This window comes from Vitis riparia, chromosome 10, assembly GCF_004353265.1.
Source record: "Vitis riparia cultivar Riparia Gloire de Montpellier isolate 1030 chromosome 10, EGFV_Vit.rip_1.0, whole genome shotgun sequence".
Classification (NCBI taxonomy): domain Eukaryota; kingdom Viridiplantae; phylum Streptophyta; class Magnoliopsida; order Vitales; family Vitaceae; genus Vitis; species Vitis riparia.
Genome location: NC_048440.1, coordinates 18778896 through 18799940, shown reverse-complemented (window position 1 = coordinate 18799940; position 21045 = coordinate 18778896). Strand labels below are relative to the sequence as shown.

Genomic DNA, 21045 nt, shown 5'->3' with positions numbered 1-21045 from the left:
AGAAACGCTAATGAAACTCTTTGCAAACGTGTGGTGTCTCTTCCACCATATATAGACAAACTTGATAGTGGTTTGATATCTCCTTCACTTCTAAATGCGAATATAAATACTGGATCTCTTCCAACATTTATTTGCCCTCCATTGTGTTCTCATGGTATTTTAGCATCAAGTCTCATCAAAATAAGAGAATATTAGGGTCACAATCATTTTCCTTTCAACTGATATCTCTCAGTTTAAGAATGATTTTCGACCCCATGCAAGGGGATTTTCAAGTAGGGGTCATCCTTGAAGTTTGAGTACAAGGGAAGATCAAGAGCTCTTTCTGCAATTCTCCTATCCTCATGAATCTTTGCTATCAGGCTCTCAAGGGATGAAAAATTGGCCTGTTGCATGACAAGTACAAAAATCAGTAACATAATATTAAAAAAGTCAGGAATTCGGATAAGGAAGCTGCTGATTGGTTACTAATACCTCAGGTCGTATATAGCCAACAATGACAAGATGTAATTCCTCGCCATAGAAATCCTCATCAAATTCATGAAGCAGCCATGGCTCCTAAAATTGTAAATGAGATTTAGAAAAACAGAGAAAAAAAATATTTGGAAGGTCCACCTTTACAGTCCAAGTTGCACTCACTATTGTTTTCTCGGTGTTGTTGAAATATGGATTCCAGCCAATGCTCATCACCATCTTGTAGACACCCTGTTTTGATAATCCAGCCCAACCGAAATATACTCCCGAGGATTGTTCAGAAAGAAGAGTTGAATAGCCCTCGGTGGATAAATTAGCTGAAAGGATGAAGTTATGGGTGATTTCAATAATTAAAAAGAACTTGAAACTGCTATCTTGTAGAATGAAAAATGCCTAACATTCTTAATAGCCTTACATTCATTATTGTAACAACAAACCCTATTCATGCAATTGGTCAATAAATAAATAATATCAGTTTCCAAATATGATTTGTGTTTTTGACCCTTATATATATAGCCTACTGATTGGGCTTGCATTTCTTCAGATTGTGTACAGTTGACAACAATGGCCTTGAAGTGGTTCCTAAGTTTTGTATTTGTTTTACTGATGGAAGGATCATAAAAGGAAATAGACTAAATGGAGATAAAACATAGAGAAAAAAATTACTAATAATCCTAATTCCACCCAGCCAAAGTCGTAATGTAGAATATCGAGTCACATCATCAACAACTATAGAACAACTATCTAAGAGCTAAAATTAACAACCAGAATGAATCAACAAAAGCACATTATAAGTAAAGCAAGCTACAAGGACTCGTGCAATTCAACACCAAGCACATTCAAAGGTCAAAGAAATGTCCATAGGAATTTAGCTTATCTAGCCAAAGGTATTGGAGAAAGTCATAGAAAATCACGAACCTGTTGGGATTCCAAGTACCTTTGACCCACGACCAAATCCCTTAATGACAGGCCCACCTATATACCAAGGCTCTACTGGTAAGGTATCCTCGACCCCTGCAGTTACAAATCAATAGTTCAGATGAAAATAAGTAATACCAAGAGAACCTTACTAGGAAATGTTTGAGAATATGATAAGAAGTATCTGAGAGGTTTACAATCTTGGAATGAAGGTAAGCCCCACTGTTCTGGTCGCAAATCAAGTAGAGAGTTGATCACCTCATCTGCCGAATTGAAAATATGGGATTGTTTTGGAATGGAAGGTACAGCAACCACTTCCATTCCAGCAGCCTTACCAGCCATGACACCAGGTCTGACACAATGCAGTCCCACAATCAAAAACTGATATGGAGCTTTCTTTATTGCTTTCTAATCAAATACAAAAAATTATGCCAATTCCAGATCCAGTTGATCAGAAGGAGGAACAAAGAAGAACTAGATGGAAATAGAACATAAATGTCTTTGGACTAAAAATCTAGTGAAATGTTATTTGTTAAAAGAAAACAAACCTTAGTCCAGAATCCTCCTATAAATAAGTTTAATCTCAATCCAATATATCTTTGATACTTGATTGGTTGGTCTAAGGTCATTGACAAAAAAAATTTGTCGAAGTGAGATCATTGTCCAGTTCAACCCCCACCCCCAAAGTTGCTTCTATTATTTCTCACAATATATATCATCAAGGCATAGATGCAATAATTCATTGGTTTTCAACTACCTACTTTTCTTGGGCTGTTTTTTTTTTTGATAACCGTGGATATCCGGGCCAGCTTACGCGCACCTCGACTAATCCCATGGGGCCCTGAAGTTAACGACCGGGTAAACCTTCAGTGGCCCTGAGGGGACTCAAACTGGTGACCATTGGGGAGCAAACCCAAGGCTAAACCAACTGAGCTACCCCTCAGGGTTTTACTTTTCTTGGGCTGTTATCCACAGGAAGTTGTCTCTTTGGTTATTTAATTAAGTTGCTAATCTTATCCTCTTTTATCCAACATAGAAAACATTAACAAAGAAATATACAATCAGACTAAAACAAAAAGAAACAAAGACATGGCAAAGATAATCTCAATGGGAAGTCATTTTTATCATTCGATGTCTAGCAAGTAGTCCAGTATGCTCATCTTTATAATGCTAGAAAGTGTTTCAAATTCCTAATTAGTAAATGTTCTTTTTTGTAAAGAATATTGTATAGAATACTTCTTATATGAATATATCATTGTAATATTATAATTCCTTATAGAATAAGAAAAATTATTAAAAATATCTTTATAAAGATTTTAGATCATGCGAGAAAAAGTTTATAAGATAGCGATAGACTTGTGAAGATGATATGTGGTAGATAGAGATGTAGGGAAGAATAAGAAACACCAGATAGAGCGAGGGGCTTGTGGTTCAAGTGTGGATACGGGCAAATATGGGATATTTCAAAACCTAATAGTTGTATCTAGCTTCTATTCTTTGTAATATCCTCTATGGTATAGTGAATGATTTTTCTCATCTGTGGATGTAAGCAGGATTGGTTGAACCACGTTGAAACCTTGTGTACTTTTATGTGTGGTTGGTTTTATCTTTATGTTAGCATATTAACATCTTTGCATTAAAGCTTCTATTAGCCTAACACATAAAACTTGACAGATAGAAGCTGCAGTGATTGTAAAAAAAAAAAAAAGATGAATCCATTTCTAAGAACTGTAACTGCAAATACTGTCCAGCCACCTGGAAAATGTATAAAACCATAAAGACTACTTAAAGGCAGTTCTTTATTACACATACAAAGTGCATTACACTACTTTCATTTGTTTAGGCATTAGACTCTCTTCATTTGTTTAGCATATGACAAAGGCACATTATTAAGGCTCATGCAAATATAACCCAAAAATTTGAGCATAAATAATTAAATATTCATACATCAGATCTTGTTATATTGGATTTTCTGGAAGCCAGTTTCATCTTTATGGAGGATTGGGCTTTTAATACTTAAAAGAGAATGAAGTGTGCAAATTGAACAAAATTGGAATGAGTCCTCATGCAGCCATGTTCATTCCTAAGCGTAGAGAGAAAATAGAATTATGACAAAACAAATGTTTTTATATACCTGATCAACAAATAAAAAGCTTAAAGTTTTTAGGAAAATATTTCTAGAAAAATGTTAGAAAATTTCCCATTTCAAAAATTAATAATATATTTTGCAATTGATATGGCAGCAACAAACAAGGGACACATATACAAAGTTCAGAACTGAACTCTCTGTACCTTGAGGATGACCAAAGTAGATTGTAAAGAAGGAATCAAATTGGAATTTATGGAGATTAATGGCTTTGCAGACTTAAAACTTTCCAAATAAAAGCTGATTGATTGTTACTTGATATGCTTCATATGCTTATTGTTTGCTACAAGTTAGAACGTGGCGAGTGTTTTTGTAGTAAGCATCCACACGACCTATTTCAAGAAACTGTCCATACGTCAACTAAACGGAACCACTTCTCAAGTCCCAATTTATTCCTTCCATGCAGTTCTTAGAGAAAACTGGGCATTTTACTCTTGAAAGACATACTAGTATACCATTTAAACAGACATCTGTCCCTGAAGAGCTGTGCCCAGATGCTATTATAAAAGAATAAATTCAAATCTGCAATGGATTAAAAATTTAAGACACTTACAGTGAATCTTCAATGACGAGGCAGTTGGAAGGTTTGACGCTTAGCCTTTTTGATGCTTCAAGAAATCTTAAATAAGCAAAACCCACAAAGTTAGAATTTCAGAAGACTGAGAATTTATGTTTTATTTAGACGATAAATAATCACCAAAGTCAAGCTCAAGCAATGAGTTGTTGCATCTCACATTTCAGGAGATGGCTTCCCCATTCTGACTTCATCACCTCCAATTATAACAGAGAAGGATTCTTTCCAACCTATAAATGAAAGAGCATGAACAAATAAGGTTGGCAATAAAAAACATGAACCATAAGATTCCCTTATTCATATCTCACTTCCAGTAGATTATTCTCAGATAAGGATGCTAAAACCTACCCTGATGGCAAGATATTTTTGATTCTATGGATGCCCTTGGAGAGTTTGAAGCCAATGCTATTGGCACACGATGACCATGCAAATGTTTAATTAATCGATTGGCACCTGGAAGAGCCTTAATATTGCACCACCTACAGTGAAAATTGTAGCACCACATTCAGCAAACTGTCACAAAGGTTCCTACTACGTGAGCACAGAAAGTAGTATGTAAAACACTAATGGCTCTATTATTATAATCTGGGAACCTATTTAGAAATAAATTATGCAAATAATTTCTAAATCAGAATGCAATAGCTGAAAGCCTTTGATACATTAAAAGTATATTTTTAAACAAAGAAATGAATATAGCATACATCATATAACATATGGTTTCTAAAATCCACTAAAATCAGCAACATCAAGGAGATCAATTTGAGCCCTTTGCTTTGATGTCAAGGACAAACTCCACTTGAAACAATGTTAGACAGCATTACTGTAGCAAGAATATCCCACTAGCATGAAAACAATAAAGAATACTACGGAAAACACAAGAAAATAAAGATTGAATTCCTACGATTTGCAACAAAAATAAGATTACAAATCATAGGGATTAGCTAAAATTTTAACAAAAATTAGTCGAGAAGCTAAGGATCAGGCGAGGTCATCACTCTCATTGGATTTAAATCTTCTATCTGTTTTTCCAAGATCTCTTACTTGTCTAATATGAAGAGAATTGTTCTGGAACTTCTCCCACATTTATGGATTTTCATTTTTTCTTAGCTGACACTAATCTTATGTTTTAGCACCTGCATGCTTTTGATACAAAAAATAAAAATAAACTAATGTGAGATAAGGGGAGTAAGGAAAAAAAAAATGAAAAAGAAGTTAAATATGTTGATTAAAAAGAATCTATCACTCATTAACAAGAAAATTTCCAGTTGGGGTGGGATTAGAATGCTCTAAGTTTTAGTTCATAAATACAACACAGGTGGAAGCCCCTATGCTTTGGCTATCAACATTGCAACAAGTTTGCAGTTGGAATACAGTATCCAAACTTGTATTACACATCCATACCCAAAATTCAGAAGACTTCACCTTTGCCACTGCTGATTCCTAGACAAGTTAATAACTACCAACTTGAATCACTTGAATCAATACACACTAAGATTTCTGGAATTTGAATTAAGATCCTCCTAATTTAAATTATTCTGATCCATATCCTTAATTCTGAAATAAAAGGAAATGTATAAGTTACTTACTGATTGGAGAACATCGGGGTAATTTCTGACATAAGTTCTTCAGTTGTGCAAGGGAGCCCATAGTCTTCCACAATAACAGCTGCAGCTTCAAAAGGTGTCTTTCCAACTAACTTATGAGCCACTTTCCCATTCCATTGCTTTTCATACTTAACCAAGAAAACTTTTAAGACTTCACTCACAATGCCATCTGCAATAAAATTGAAAGTAAACTATAATCTACATGCATCCATTTAATCTAATAGTGGAAAAGAAGCATAACGAAATGAAGATGAAGATTAATGGGAAGAGCACAACTTCACCTGTGTTAAGAAGGGTGCCATCCAAATCAAGGATAACACCAGAGACTAACTTCTTTAGAGGCTTTGCTGCAGACATTTTGAATACCAAACAAGGACTTTCAACAGAGATTATGCGGCCATTCTATAGCTGAAGAAAAATAGAGATGAATAAGATTAAAAGAGGAGACTGAGGCAATGGAATCCCACCAGTGTAGAAGAAAGGAGAAAATGTATTTTATGGATCAGAGCTGAAACCAATTTGGAATTCCAATTCCATGGAATACCAACACCATGTTTTGCCTTTTTCTTTATGTTCCGTACATTTCTTCAGCTTTCAAAAGTTTAAGTAGCCAAATTACCTCAACTGATATTTCAAAACTCCAATTCAGAAATGCTCCAGCATGCACTTGTAGAGTCTGCAATGAAGAATGCACAATGTAATTGAAATCGTGAAAAGGGTGTCAAGGCACCCAACATTTGACACATATTTTATGTTTTCCTGAAGCCAAACATGAGAAGAGAGAAGGAGCCCCTTACATGGATATGAAATTCTTGCCCAAAAAGATGATGTTGTCATGAGAGAGAAAAGGAGGGTACTGACCCAAAGCGCTTACAGAGATAGGTAGTTTTGAACAGGGCCTGCATTATTGCAAGGACATATACACATCACATATGGATAAATTGATTTGAATAGGGTCTTTCTAGAGACTGAGAAATCAAGGAGCAATAATGTGTCAGCATGTGATTGACGTGAAGTGGATGTTATGTAGTCCTTGGATGGGCTCCTTCAACTCTTTGCTATTATAGTATTAGGGGATTCAATTTCAGTCCCCACTTCAGTCTTTCCTATTCCACCATTTTTTTTATTTTTATTTTTTAAATCAAAATGAACATGTAGACAAAGATATACAATTGTTCTCATGTTTTTCCTCCAATCAAACCTCATCCAAAAACCTACATCCCTCCTCTTTTCACTTTTTATTTTATTTTCATTTTTTAATTTAAAGTGTAGAAGAAGATGATATAATGAAGACAAAATGGAAGGGAAAGAATGCTCACTTTAATTTAAAGGAGATTCTTACATTATTAAAGAGGTATCATATTGAAAATCAATTCTTTCATCATATTATATATACCTTAGTCGTTTTTTTTCATCCAAACTACGTTTTTGTACTCGTATTCATGCTAGAAAATTAGTAGAACCCTAAAAAGACAAACCTGAGACACTCCTCATTTCACGAAATAGCATCACTACAGACAACCCTAGTTTTCATCATTCAGAAATCAGAATACCATAAAACATGAATTTGGGAAAATCAAACAAGATAAACAATCTTCGTTTTTCCTTTCCTCCACTTTCCAGCTACCAAACGAAAAATCCCAACTTATCAACTACCAAAACAAAACAGAATCTAAAATTAAGGGGAAAAAAAAAATCTCCTCCTTTGCGCTACCCCCCACAACCAAGGAGAAAATCAGCAACATAATACATATTTCACATTCCTTCCTTCTCTCATTGGCAATCAAACAGAATTTACCCACTGACCTGAGATGATTCTTGGCATCCTCATCCCACCGGCGAGAAGAGAGACAGACATCATAAAATCCGTAAGCGTTGCAGATATGCGCATATAAGGAATATTTGAAGGTATCAATTGATGATTGGCGTAGCCACCAAGCACCTGGGGCGTTTATTTAGGAATTTAAAATTTTAGAAGGAAAAAGGGACAGTCCAACTAAAAGAATAATTTTGTGTGGGAAAAATCTTAGATAAATACGGATACGAAATAGATTTTATAAATTTTTTTATTTTAGATTTTATTTAGTGTTCATAAAATTAATTTTATTTGAAAACTATGTAGATGTTAAAAAAATAATTTTTTTTTTTATAATTTTATATTTAATATTTTTTTAATGGTAGTTTATCTTGTTTTGATTTTAGATTTTTTTTTTTAATATTTAGATTTTTAGGTTTAATTAACTAGATATTAATTTACAAATGATTATGTAAAATATGGTTTTAAACAAAAGAGAAACAATAGAAAGTCATTGTCAATTAATTCTTATTTATAAATTTTTTATATTAATTGGTTCCTTAATTGAATTTTGAATTGCTTTTTAAAAATGATTAAATTTGTTAATAATTTAAATGTCCTAAGTTTTACTTTATTTGAAATTTATTTACCTAAGAAAAATATAATTTCATATAAAAAAACTAATAAAGTAATTCATAATAAATTTTGAATGATTTTGATAAAAACATGCCTAATTAAGAAAGAACTCATATTTGATGCTTTTATATTACTCAGTGAAAAGAGAACAAGAAAAGAAAAGAAAGAGCTCCCATAGTCCCATTAGGGCCTGTTTGTTTAGTGTTTTCAAGAACTGTTTTCTGTTCTTGAAAACAAAAAACACCAAAAACTCGTTTGATTGAGAGAGCCATTTTTGTTTTTGTTGTTCCCCGTGTTCTCAAAATGGCACTGTTTAGAGAACAACAAAATGTTGTTTTCCCCGTTTTTTTACTGTTTATAGAACAAATTAAACAACAAAAAAATCATTTGTTCTCCGTGTTTTTTTTTCCTTCCCGTTCTCATCTCATCTCCAGCACAGTCCGTCGCCTCTTCTTGATTTTTCCCGTTTCTCATTTTTGATTCAGGGTTCGTGAAATTTAAATCCAATAGCACAATAGCAAGGAGACCCCTAAAACGGATCCAGAAAACACAGTGAGCAAAAGAAAAGCAATTTTTTTTTTCTTGGGGGTTTTGCATGGATTTTCTCGGAAATCAAACGAGGATGAATTTTCCCGGAAATTGAATGGGGCATGGATTTTCTTGGGAATCAAACGGAGGTTGAAAAAAAAAAATAATAACATGATTAGATTAGTACCTGCGAGGATTGAGAGTGGCAGAGAGAAGGGGATTTTCCCGGCTGAAGGGCAACTTCAGAAAAGGGCTTCTTGATTAGATTAGTACCAGCGAGGATTGAGAGTGGCAGAGTGAGAGAAGGGGATTTTCCCGGCTGGAGGGCAACTTCAGAAAAGGGCTTCTTGATGCCCGAGTGAGAGAAAGAGATAAAAAAAATTAAGAACAAATTTATCTCAACTTAATAAAATAAATATGCTATAATTTTTAATAAAATTAAAAATTAAATAAAAATATATTAATAAAAATAATTTTATTATGTTTGATTTATTTTAAAAAAATATAAAAAAATATTTTTATTTTAAAATTAATAAAATAAATAATTTTTTTAATTTAAATGAACTATATATCTAAAAATTATTTATAAATTTATGATATAAAATTACTTGAAGAAAATATTTTATTAATTGAAAAAGAAAAAAAAAACATCTTTCAAACGTGTTTTTTGTTTTATTTGTTCTAAATTTTTTTTATTAACTCATCCAAACATGTTTTTTTGTTTTTGAGAACAAAAACTGTTTTTTAAAATTCAGTTTCCAAACACAATTTTTTTTGAAAAAACACCAAAAACTGTTCTTAAAAACCGTTCTCAAAAACTGTTTTCCAGAACAGTTTTCAAAAACAGCAACCAAACAGGCCCTTATATTTTATTTATTTTTTTATGATTTTTTTTTAAGTTTTATTTTTATTTGTTCTTTCGTGTTTTCTTTTTATTTTTAAAAAGGATTGAAAATAACAATCCACTCATATTTTAAAATTTTAAGGCATTTGAATTTATTTTTAAAAATTATTTTTCCTTTAAAGAATAAAAACAAGTTTTAGAAAAAAAGTCAAACAGATTCATATTTCATTTTTGTTTTTAAAAATGAGTAAAAACAACTTTTACTTATTCTTTAAAAATTATTTTCCATTTCATTTTATTTTTTAAAATTATTTTTAAAAAGCAATAACTAAACAACAATTAGAAAATTTTAAAAACAGTTTTCTCTTTACATAAAATTGTTTTAAAATCATATCAACAAACACGCTCTTATTTTTTAAAAACTATTTCTAGACCACAACCATCAAACATGCCCTTAAATTTAAAAAATAAACCGTTTTCATTGATACCTGTTTTTAAATCATACTGACAATCACACTAAAAAGATTTATTTTATTTGGCTGTTTATGAAAAAATTAAGGAAATTAAATTAAATTTACTAGAAATCCACTCTCTTCAAACCTTTTTTCATATTTTCTTTTAAAAATAGAGATGAAAATCTTTTAGTATTTTCTCCCTCTAAACATAAACTACATGATAAAGTTACCTTCTAGAACACCAGCAAGCACTAAGAAAACAAAGTTAGTAACCAATTCTTGACCTAGCTAAGAGAAAAGAACCACTGCATTTGGGGAGGCTCTTGGGAAGCTTAACAAGCTTTGAGCTGAATTTAGTGAGCTCCACCGCGATCTAGACTGAGAATCCCTTTTGGCACAGATCTCCACCTTTTCCAGCATCCTTGCATTCTTAAGTAGAAATTTTACCAGTCCAAACACAAGTTCAATTCCAGGCTGGTTCCAGATAACGCCAATAATCTTGACAGTCTTGAGATTTATCAATGAATTAGCTAAAACCCCCTCCCTTGAGCTCCAGTATTTCTCTTCATCAAAATTGTGAACGTCGGTGAAGCTGAAGCCTACCTCTACAGAAATCTGAAGAGAAGGATAATGTTAGGTTTGAAATCTTTTAAATGTGTCCTGAAGCAAAAAGAAAGCGAGAAGAAGCATAAGAACAAAAAGGAAAATTCATTCTAAACAAAACTTTTTAAGTAGAAAACATCAAGGATTTGTAGTTACAGAATCCTTTCTCTGATCAGTCTCCTTAAAGGCCACCTAGAACTTAGCTTCTAGGAATCACCTCAAGATAGATCAATTCAAGTCATTGAACAAAATGGAAAAAGAAGATAATAAAGCATTCATTACTAAAATTCCTTCAGACACCATAACAAATGAAATTAAATGAATAAGGAAATAGGAGAATACTTCAGAAAAGACCCACCTGTTGGCTGCAAGGGGAGATCATGTTTATAACGAATGTCTCCAGATGAGTTGAACTTTGTAGCAAATTTGCTATTCCAGGGAGGTCCCACTTGTTGAGGTGTGTATCCAATATTAGACATTTAAGATTAGACAATAGAGAAGACAAATCTTTTCCCTCGAATATGGATAGAACCTTAGCACATCACACAAAAAGCATATGAGCACAAACAGGGTAAATGCAACTACAAAATAAACATCATTAGCGATCAATGTAAAATATACTGTGAGCATTTATTCATTTTATGTTTTTCAAAAGTCGACAAAGGTGTTTTGCTATGTATCAATAAGGGTTTGATAACTGTAAAATACTTTACACTCAAAAGGCATCATGTTTTTAGACTTCAGAACTCACCAGGGATTTTGCAGAAGCTAGGAAGAATCCTACCAAGTCAAGAATAATATTGACACATAGACATAGCAGGGTCACTCTTGAATAGAAAATGGACATGGAACCAACTTTCATGGGATATAAAAAACTAGAATGATCCCCATTAAGAATACAAGCTTTTGTTTTTAAGTGGACCATGTTCTGCACTGTATGCTGGCTTGGGAGCTCTGGTGTTCATCTTTCCTTGTTTTGTAATTATAGGGTCATGTGCAGTGGTTCAAAATCCGGGTTGCTAATGGAAAAATCATTTGGGGAGTTGTTTGACTTTGTTTGCTCTGGTGCTAGGAAGGAGAGGAGCCATAGGACCTTTTGATTAAGGAGTTGAGCACCTACAAACTTAAAAACATTGTTCTCAAAACTCTTCTCTAATGGACCTTCCCTATTCCTCTCTTGTCATTGGCTCTCCCTTCGGATTTTGTAGAGTTTTTCTCCACAGGAGTTCAGTGCTACTAGGCCTTGTGGGATCCCTGTTTACTCTCTGTTACCAAGCCTTTTCTTTAAGTATTTGCCTTACAAAAAATAAAAAATAAGAAAACAACACTGGTTCGACTCAATTACTTGACTAAGTTAATTGGGCAAAAAGAGTTCAAATTATTATAGGCATAGATTCATAAGTTCTTGTAGAGTTTGCTTGAATAGAATTAACTAATATGAAATATTCACTAGTAATGACAACTACTTAGTGAGCCAATCTTACAAAATGACCATTTGATGATAAGGGTCACCAGGATGCACTACATAATAAGCAGAAGCTTCAAATTTGATTACTGTACATGCTTTAACTAATAGAAACGGTATCAAGATATGTAAATGTGAAAGAATGTCAAGAAAGACTTACCTGAATACACCAAGTCCCAACAGTAAGGGCTTTAACATGATTGACGCTCTTAAGGAGCTTCATCACCACCTTGTGGTACAGTTTGTAATGGTCTTTAGGGTTTCCCTCCTGCATTGCTAGCTCAAAATTGAGGCTGGCATCAAACAGCGATGGAACATTTTTTACCCGACATTCCTTTGTATACATATTCCCTAAAATGCCTAACGACTGGACATTAGGAGCAGAGATTTTCAGCACACTTCTATGGTGGGAATGTGAAGAATCCCAATATCTATTTATCACCAACTTTTTCAAACTTGCAGAAGTTATATCCAAACTATTAATGCCGAAGCAGTGATGCAATTCCAAGGATTCCAAGGCAGGACAACCAGATAAAATTTCTTCAATTAAATCATCACATAATTCGACAGAACCAATAGACAAAGTTTTCAATGAAGGCCAACTAATCACCCAAGTGGGCTTGATATTGCAAAACCACAAACTCAATTTCACTATTGATGAATTGGCGTACAAAAACTGAGGTAATGCGTGGGCATAATCCATAGGAGAAGAACGAATATGCTGGCCAACGCGGAATTGGAGATGGAGCTCTTCAACGTTCTTTCTAGTGGCATGACGGATCCACACATTAACCGATGACTGAAATTGCGACTGATAGGTGAAATCGATGAGAAATTTCTTAATCTGAGAATTTTGGTGAAGAACTAGGGTTTTATCGATGGAATTTACAAAGTGCTCATCCCTTCTACGGAAACGGAAAACAAGATTTGGCACCATAGTCCACAGAAACTGCCATCGTTTCGATAAAATTGAGGTGGCCACAACATATTTCATGGGTAAGAAGGAGAGAATGCGAATGAGAATGGAGTCAGAGAGTTCACTGATACCATCTTTTCGACTTGAAATTTCTTCATCACCATCATCCTCATCATCGTCACCTCGTACCGACTGATTAGCACCGGAGTCATGGCTAGAGTAGTAACCATCGTTTCCCTCTGATTCAGAGCTGTGACTTCCCTCCGATTCAGAGCTGTAACTTCCCTCCTCCTGTTCGGAGATAAGGCTTCCCTCGGATTCGGAGCTATGGCTTTCCTCCGGTTCGGACTCCATAACAATTACGGAGAGGAACTGTGTAACCCTAAATCTGTGGGATTGGAAACCTAGAATATCAAGCACTGTCGTTACAAAACCTCTTTCAATGTCTCTGCTGCATGGCGATTCCGAGGAAAAATAATTTAGAGCTTCAGTATTGTTTGAACGGGTTTACTTAATCATTTTTAATATTTAGGTTAGACTTGGATTAAGCTTTCTAATCTGAAATTATCTTGGATTGGGCTTGGTTTAAGTTTTGACCAACCAAGTCTAACCCAAATTCAATATAATGCATTATAATAAATATTATCCCATATAATAATATAGATTTTTTTTTTTTGAACTTTTCTTAAAAAATATCAAATTATATTATATCATTTTTCTAAAAAATATATAAATTTATTTTTAATTTTTTTATTACTATGTTAAAATTTAGTTTATTTACCATTTAAATTTTAAATAAATATAGAGAAATTTATTTATAAAAATTCATGATCAAACCAATTAACTTGATTAATATAAACTCAATTCAAATTTAAAGAAATAAGGTTAGATCGAGTATCTCAGGGTTAAAAATCGGAGTGAGTTGGTTTTGGGTTGATGGTTTTTTATAATTAAGGTTAAAGTTTATTTATTTTTAATTTTTTTGAATCATCCTAAATTTAACAAGAGTATTAAATTATTTGTTCTATTCTCCATGCTTTGCTTATATGATTTGTCCATTCATTATTTTGTATAATTTTTAAAAAGATTTAGTAGAATCCCTTATTTTAACTTCCCTTATTTTTGTATAATTTAATATTTATTCCTTAATATTTAATGACATTAAATTAAATTATGATTTAATTATTAAGTCATTCAATTGATTTATCATTAGTTTTAATTTTAAGTTATAATATTAAATTATTTTATTATTCCTAATAATTTAAATTAATTTATTAAATCACATTAAGTCAATAAAATGATTTATGAAACACTTCAAACTTATTATTTGATTTTTACTTCAAATATTAAGATTATTTAATAAAATTAATTTTTTCTTTTCAAATCAAATTAATAAATTCAACCTCATTAATTTTAACCCATATTTATCATCATTAATTGTAATTAATATTTACTATTATTAAATTTAAGCAATAAATTTGCTTATAAGTAATGAACCATGGATGTAAGAAAAACAGTAAATATAGTAGGAATTAAAATTTAGAATAAGTTAATCACTTTAACTTAATATTTGTTATTTTTATTTTAAGTTGTGATATTAAATTATTTTATTAAACATATAATTTAATAACTTAAATTAAATTATTAAGTAATAAATTATTAAATTAACTTATCAAAAACTCTCTCACTCTAAATAAATGTAATAACTCTCTCTCATTAGATCATGCATTTTACATGAAAATAGTAGCAATATTCCCAAAGCAAATTTTCAATAAACCATTTAGGGCTTTTGGAATTATTTTTGAAAATAGTTATTTATTTTAAAAAGCAAAAACCAGTTTTTTGACTTAAAAAAATATATTTTATGAAAATAATTTTTATATGATTTATTCTAAAAATAGGTTACTTTTTAAAAACATTCCAAAAAACCATTGAAAACTATAAAGAATATGTTAGAAATTTTTACATTATACAAAAGTCTGCAACATTTCTATAGATAATCAACCCAACTAAAAATCATGTCATTGATATTAGTTTCCAAATAAAATTTTATTCCTCAATATTATTCAGAAATACTTTTAAGAAATGTTTTTAAAAATTACTTGCTTGAGAAATATTTCAACAAAAGTTACCAAATACACCTTTGCTCATCACAGCCACTCAATATTTTAACATTTTCCCAAATCAAGACCAACAATTAAGCAATGAACCATCAATTGAATCTTTCAAATCAACCCAACAGCACAAGCATGAGCAAGCAGATGATTGTTAAATAAAGATAAATGAACTGCGGTTACGTAGGATGTCTCTGCAAGACATAGGTGGTGTTTGTTTTTTTAGTTGATATTCAACTAAAAGCTGTTTGATAGTGATTTTAGGAAATGGTTTTAATATCTTTAATACTTGAAATTTTTTATTAATTAAATATTAGAAATACTAAAAACACTTTCTTGAATCAATTCCAAACACATTCTAAAATAACTAAAGTCAAACACTACCACAAGCTAACAAATGCTCAAAATTTTTACCCAACATAATCGCTCCAATCTTCTCACAAATGGTTTGTGCAGCATCTTTTCAACTTCAACTTTACACCATTTTCAAGAGAAAACAAGTTCCTTTCATGGGATTACTACTCTGGACATAAATTACATCATATAACATAGAAATTTTGTTGACTAACCCAAACAAAACAAAACAAAAAACAAAGTAAAACTATTGTGACTTACCTACAAGGCCTGAACTATTCTCAGTCTCACTTGGAGAACAAAACTGCTGCTCGTGGAGACGCTCTTGTGAAGCTTAACAATTTTTGAACCACTGGGAGTTCCTGTGCAGCATAGGACGTCTGCCTTTTAACCTTGCGCACATTGATAACCATCTTCTCAAGCACCTGTGCGTTCTTAAGCAGAAACTCTATAAATGCAATTGCAAATTGAATGTCACAATGGCCAGGGTCGAAGCCAACGATCTTGATAATCTTGAGATTCTGCAGCAAACACTTGAAACTCTTTTCTTCTGATTCCCAGAAGCTCTCTCCATGATCGTCTCCATATTTGTAATAGTTGTTAAAGACTTGATGCTCCCAAAACTACAGATGATGAATAGATTAGGCTGAAATTTTGTTCCAGTTCTGATACAGTGTATATTATTTTTTCCAAGAGTGGGTCTGAGACCAAATTTAATGAAAAATGAAATCTAATGGTCAAGGGGGATTTCATCTACTTTAAATGTCATTCTGAGAAAAGAATTTGAAGCTCAAGATATTTAAGGTGCATAACAACCAAAAAATTCTTTTCCCAGCCTCCAAAATCATCTTTTCATCTCCAATGTGAGAACATCATCTTACCCTATGAATTACTTCAATGCATCCAGCCAAAAAGGAACCATCATAATTTAGGAATTAATTGGAATTATTAGCTAGACAATTTGAGATTGCTCAGAGCTTCATTCTTCATTCAAGCTTTTACCACAGATAAATCTCAATGAATGAGTGAAGGAAATGGGGAAAAGAAATGGAAATGGTCTGGAAAAACAAACCTTTAATACGTTTAGGGGGTTCACGTCTATATGCAATTTCTCCAAATCAGGTGAACTTTTTAGCAGGCTTGCAATCCCAGGGAGGTCCCATTTTTTGGGCAAAGTGTTTAGGATTAAATATCGGTGCTTTGACAACGGAGAAGGCATAGATTTCATTTCCGATACTGACAAAACCTATGTGCACCAAAAAAAGAAGCAAATGAATATGAATGCAAGAACAATATATTAGTCATTTTAAAGAACAACACTACTACTAGTCCCGGCATGAACAGTAGCCTTTTTCTTTGATGTATGTGAAATTTCGCAGAAATGTTTATGGAATAAATACAATTTTTTTATTACAATTCTTAATTTAACCGAAGGACCAAGTTGCATGGACCCAGGAATGTGTGTGGTGTGCATTTGTGTAATTATTAGTTTTATGAAATCCCAAAATCTTAGGACACTCAGACATGTCAGAAATAGCAGACGTCAATCTTTCTTCTATAACACCCTAGTTCAAAATGAACTGTAATATAGCATGTCTAACAAAGAAAGTAGACTGGACACAAATCCTATAGATGTTCCTATTGTGCACCCTGAATGACACATGCTTCACATACATTTTCTAAATGTCCATGTAACAAAGACAACACACATTTTCAAAAATGAAGAAGTCATGGCGGAAATTCTCATATAGATCTTTTATTACTTATAGAAGGATATATATATATATATATATATATATATATATATATATATATGGAAACTTTGCAATCTTAAGTCTAAAACCATGAACACTTTCTTATAGTCATGCTATGGCTATGTTTGGTTCCTAAAAAATTTGAAAAAAAATGTAAGGGAAAGAAAATAGAGAGGAAAAAAAGAGTTAAGGAAAATAACAAAAATAGATTTAAAGTCAATAAATTATTTTTATATACTACTTCAAACTCATTTCACTTATTTTAACTCTTCGATATAAAGATTAAATAATTTGAAAATACATAAATTTTTAATTAGTTTTAATTATATTTTATATACTACTTCAAAATCATTTTCCATAACATTTTTTTTCCTTAGTACTTTTTGGGAACCAAACAGAACCGGAGATATAACATTTTTCATTGTAGATAAGGACAGTTTAGGAAATTGGATTGCTACAAAATTTATTTAGTTATATCTGCGGATAACGCACCCTTATTCAGGATGCACAATTGGCACTATTAGGCGTTAATTGTTGTGTAGAAAGAAAATGTGTACACAGAATGGGCAGAGCTATGACAGTATAAGACATTTCGTTCACCAGTCACAAAGGAATGGGTACAAATACCATTATTTTCATTGGCATCTTTGATTAGATCCCCACATAAATCAGTTGATTACAGCAAAGCTTTAACTCTATTACTCTCTAAGTTAGAAAAATTTGTTCAACACAAAAGAAAATATTATATATCAAGATTCTGCATTGAATTTTTTAAACCAATATCATGGAGCATTCACCAATTTTAATTCAAATCAAGAATCAAGAAGCACTGAACTTCCTTAAAGCCCGTGAATCTCCAGCTAATTCATGGGGTGGACACGAATTATCATTTACATGAGAAACCTTCTAATCACAGAGTTCAATGACAACACAGGGCAGTAGGAACATGTTGTGAATAAAAATCTGGAAGGCCCCTCAGTTCAAAGAGAGTGGAGACCCTCAGAATTTTAATGGTCAGTGGAAAAAACCCTGAAGTACTCCACTTCCCAATCACAGGTTTTTCACACTTCATTCAAAAAAGCAGTATAAATATTGGAAATTGGCAGAGAAAGGTAGAGAATAAGATACCTCAAGGCACCAAGTCCCTACAGTAAGGTTTTCAACATGACTAAGTTGTTTAAGAATCTCTCTCAGCATGTTACTGTAGTCCTCACTGAAATACTGAAAATTTCTATCCTGATGCATCATCTGAATATCAAGCTTAGCATTAACCAAAGACGACATGTCCAGTAACCGACACATTTTTTCCCAATTGCCTGAAAGTTCAAGTGACCGGATATTAGGAGCCGAGACTTCCAACACAGTTTCGCCTTCTGCATCATTAGGAGCCCAAGGTTCGAGGATGGACAGTTTCTTCAGACTCTCAGAACAAATATTAATCCGAGCAAAGCCGTGACATCGGTGGAATTCCAAGCACTCCAGAGCCGGACTGCCCATCAAAATGTTCCGAATCGTTTCCTCATTCAACTCAGCATACCCAATTGATAAACTCTTGAGCCAAGCCCACGAAACCACCCCATAAGTCACGAAATTGCAAAACCTCGTAGCCAATTTCCTGAAGGAAGAATGACGAAATATGAACTGAGGCAACAAGTAACGATAAGAATCATATCTAGACTCCCACAGATGGAGGGGATCCTCATCATCATTGAACCCTAAATTTAGCTCTTCCACGCCCTTCCTCGTCGCAAAACGAAGCCACAATGTAACACAATCTTCTTGTAAGCTATTTTCAATAACTTGGTCCATACAGTCCATGTAGATGGTAAATTTCTGAACCTTGCAATTGGGGTCGTGGAGAAGAAGGGCTCTGTTGACGAAAGTGATGAAATCGTCGATCTCCCACTCTGAGTCCTGATCGAAGACGAGGTTTGGGGTTGAAGCCCATTTGTACGCAAACCTTTTTGATAAGACTCCGGTTCGGATGGCGGAGTCCATCGGCAGAAACGAGAGAATGTGGACGAGGACCAAGTCTGGCAACTCGCTGATTCGATCTACTCTGCTTTCTCTGGGGTTTTTTCTTGATCGCTCAACATCAGTGCTGGCCAGGCAGGAAGCGCCGACGACGGTGTTCCGGCCGTGGCTGGTATCATCCATGGTGGGGGCCGGTCCCGGTTGGTTCCCTGCTTACACAGTGTTTTCTCAGCATAAAAAGTTTCAAATTCAAAAAATTATATAGGTGGAGATCATTTCAGAAATATTAAAATCGTGGCTAAAGATGATTGTGAATTGTTTAAGAAAATGAAATGAATTTCGGATTTTTTTATAAATATTTACGGATAACTGTGAATGACTTCACAGTTCACAGTTATTCATAGAGACTTTTGCTATTTTCCGTAAATTTAAAAAAATTAAATTTAAATTTAATTCTGGCTTTTTCAACACAAAGACTTGGGTTTCACTTGTTTTTTTGACTTTTTGTTGAAAGCAATTTACTTTTAGCATTTAAGTTATTTGTTTTTTTAATTTTTAATGACTTATTACTGAAAATTTAAAATTTTTTGTTAAATAAAAAAGGTCAGTTTTTGAAACCTCCCAAATATGATTTTCAACCCGACCGTTATTCTATGGCGGCGTCGTTTGGTGTGAGGAAGGCAGCCCCGAGATTGGGTGGCAGTGCGGCGGTGATAGAGTGTTTGTCGTGGCCATAGAAGAAAGCAACGTCTCACCACATTAAAACTCGCCCACATAAAACCTAGCCATGGGATATTCATTTGATGTTGATGCATCCGATGTAGTTGTTCCTCCTCCAACACCCCAACCTGCAACTGAGTATTCAAATTTTCTTTCCGTAGTTTTGTTTGTCATTCTCTCTAGTTGTTTGTGTAACGACCCGCACCCAACCATGTCCGCTTTGGGTCCAAAGGGTTCTCACGGCTTTAAAACGCGTCTACTTGGTTAAGAGGAGTCTCTACATATATAGCGGCAGAAACTTTCTCCCCTATTCAATGTGGGACATCACAAACCCCCCATGCGGGATCAAACAAACAAACACCCCTTATAGGGCTAAACAAACCCCTACACCGAGGTCGGGGATTGGCTTTGATACCATTTGTAACGACCCGCTCCCAACTATGTAGATATTATCTGTTTTGGGCCCCGGGTCGTTACAAATTCTTAAAGTCGTGAGGGCCCCCTTGGGCCTAAAGCGGACAATATTTACATGGTTGGGAGCGAGTCGTTACAAATGGTATCAAAACCGATCCCCGACGTGGTGTGGGAGTTTGTTTGGCCCCACAATCCCATAGGATACAACGAGGACGTTGTGTCTGCATGGGGGGTGTTTGTGATGTCCCACATCAAATAAGGGAGAAAGTTCCTGACACTATATATGTAGAGACTCCTCTTAACCAAGTAGACGCGTTTTAAAGCCATGAGGATCCCTTGGGTCTAAAGTGGACAATATCTACATGTTTGGGTGCGGGTCATTACAGTTTATTTAATTAATTGTAGGATATATATTGAACTAAGGAAATGTCTACAACCTATTTGATTTAAATCCTAGTAGAACCAAAAGTGCATTCTCGAGGCGGAGTTTGAGTTGGGTTGGGTTGAGTCAGTTGTCCAAAAGCCCATTAACTCAATATGTCAACTTTGAGAATTTAGTACATCTACGAGTTTACAGAGCCCTAAAAATAACTCAATTTTTGAAACCTCCCCAAATAGAAAAAGCCAGTTCATATTATTAAGTTTAGATATTTTATTTTAATTATATAAAAAATAAATATATTAATTATTTTTTGTAAGAATGATAATGATAAATTATTTATTATAACAATTTTATTATTTTGAATAGAAATACATTAAA

The 21045-nt window shown here is 33.4% G+C and overlaps 3 protein-coding genes across 4 annotated transcripts; all 3 read right to left on the bottom strand.

Annotated features, from left to right (window-relative positions):
- Nucleotide 1: 1 nt before the first annotated feature.
- LOC117924200 (bifunctional riboflavin kinase/FMN phosphatase) lies at nucleotides 2-7666 on the bottom strand. Its single transcript, XM_034842781.1, has 13 exons — nucleotides 7520-7666; nucleotides 6511-6612; nucleotides 6333-6389; nucleotides 5995-6121; nucleotides 5696-5882; nucleotides 4458-4588; nucleotides 4270-4339; nucleotides 4089-4154; nucleotides 1587-1741; nucleotides 1390-1485; nucleotides 637-788; nucleotides 472-555; nucleotides 2-383 (listed from the first exon to the last, which is right to left on the bottom strand). The coding sequence occupies exons 4-13, from the start codon at nucleotides 6068-6070 to the stop codon at nucleotides 234-236; spliced, it is 1167 nt and encodes a 388-aa protein (XP_034698672.1). The 5' UTR covers nucleotides 6071-6121; nucleotides 6333-6389; nucleotides 6511-6612; nucleotides 7520-7666; the 3' UTR covers nucleotides 2-233.
- A 2423-nt stretch (nucleotides 7667-10089) lies between these two features.
- On the bottom strand, nucleotides 10090-13448 carry LOC117922839 (F-box/LRR-repeat protein 25-like). 2 transcript variants are annotated; one of them, XM_034841025.1, is made up of 3 exons: nucleotides 12200-13446; nucleotides 10933-11106; nucleotides 10090-10586 (listed from the first exon to the last, which is right to left on the bottom strand). In XM_034841025.1, exons 1-3 carry the CDS (start codon nucleotides 13307-13309, stop codon nucleotides 10260-10262), a joined length of 1611 nt encoding a protein of 536 aa, XP_034696916.1. In that variant the 5' UTR covers nucleotides 13310-13446; the 3' UTR covers nucleotides 10090-10259. The 2 variants fall into 2 exon arrangements, with proteins under 2 accessions (XP_034696916.1, XP_034696917.1); XM_034841026.1 differs by having other exon boundaries at nucleotides 10556-10631; nucleotides 12200-13448.
- A 2012-nt stretch (nucleotides 13449-15460) lies between these two features.
- On the bottom strand, nucleotides 15461-19392 carry LOC117922977 (putative F-box protein At1g49610). Its single transcript, XM_034841221.1, has 3 exons — nucleotides 18306-19392; nucleotides 16496-16669; nucleotides 15461-16046 (listed from the first exon to the last, which is right to left on the bottom strand). Exons 1-3 carry the CDS (start codon nucleotides 19332-19334, stop codon nucleotides 15711-15713), a joined length of 1539 nt encoding a protein of 512 aa, XP_034697112.1. The 5' UTR covers nucleotides 19335-19392; the 3' UTR covers nucleotides 15461-15710.
- Nucleotides 19393-21045: the final 1653 nt, after the last annotated feature.

Bases quoted from the DNA above. Each gene is read 5' to 3' on its own strand.
- LOC117924200 (XM_034842781.1), bottom strand. From the start codon at position 6,070: ATGTCTGCAGCAAAGCCTCTAAAGAAGTTAGTCTCTGGTGTTATCCTT. The intron at 1,486-1,586 runs GTAAACCTCTCA...TTGTAACTGCAG, and splicing joins CTTACCTTCATTCCAAGATT to GGGTCGAGGATACCTTACCA. The intron at 556-636 runs GTGAGTGCAACT...TTACAATTTTAG, and splicing joins ACAACACCGAGAAAACAATA to GAGCCATGGCTGCTTCATGA.
- LOC117922977 (XM_034841221.1), bottom strand. From the start codon at position 19,334: ATGGATGATACCAGCCACGGCCGGAACACCGTCGTCGGCGCTTCCTGC. The intron at 16,670-18,305 runs GTATCTTATTCT...TGGTGCACATAG, and splicing joins TAGGGACTTGGTGCCTTGAG to GTTTTGTCAGTATCGGAAAT. The intron at 16,047-16,495 runs GTTTGTTTTTCC...CATCATCTGTAG, and splicing joins ACCCCCTAAACGTATTAAAG to TTTTGGGAGCATCAAGTCTT.
- LOC117922839 (XM_034841025.1), bottom strand. From the start codon at position 13,309: ATGGAGTCCGAACCGGAGGAAAGCCATAGCTCCGAATCCGAGGGAAGC. The intron at 11,107-12,199 runs GTAAGTCTTTCT...TGATGTGCTAAG, and splicing joins TTGGGACTTGGTGTATTCAG to GTTCTATCCATATTCGAGGG. The intron at 10,587-10,932 runs GTGGGTCTTTTC...CCTTCTCTTCAG, and splicing joins TCTCCCCTTGCAGCCAACAG to ATTTCTGTAGAGGTAGGCTT.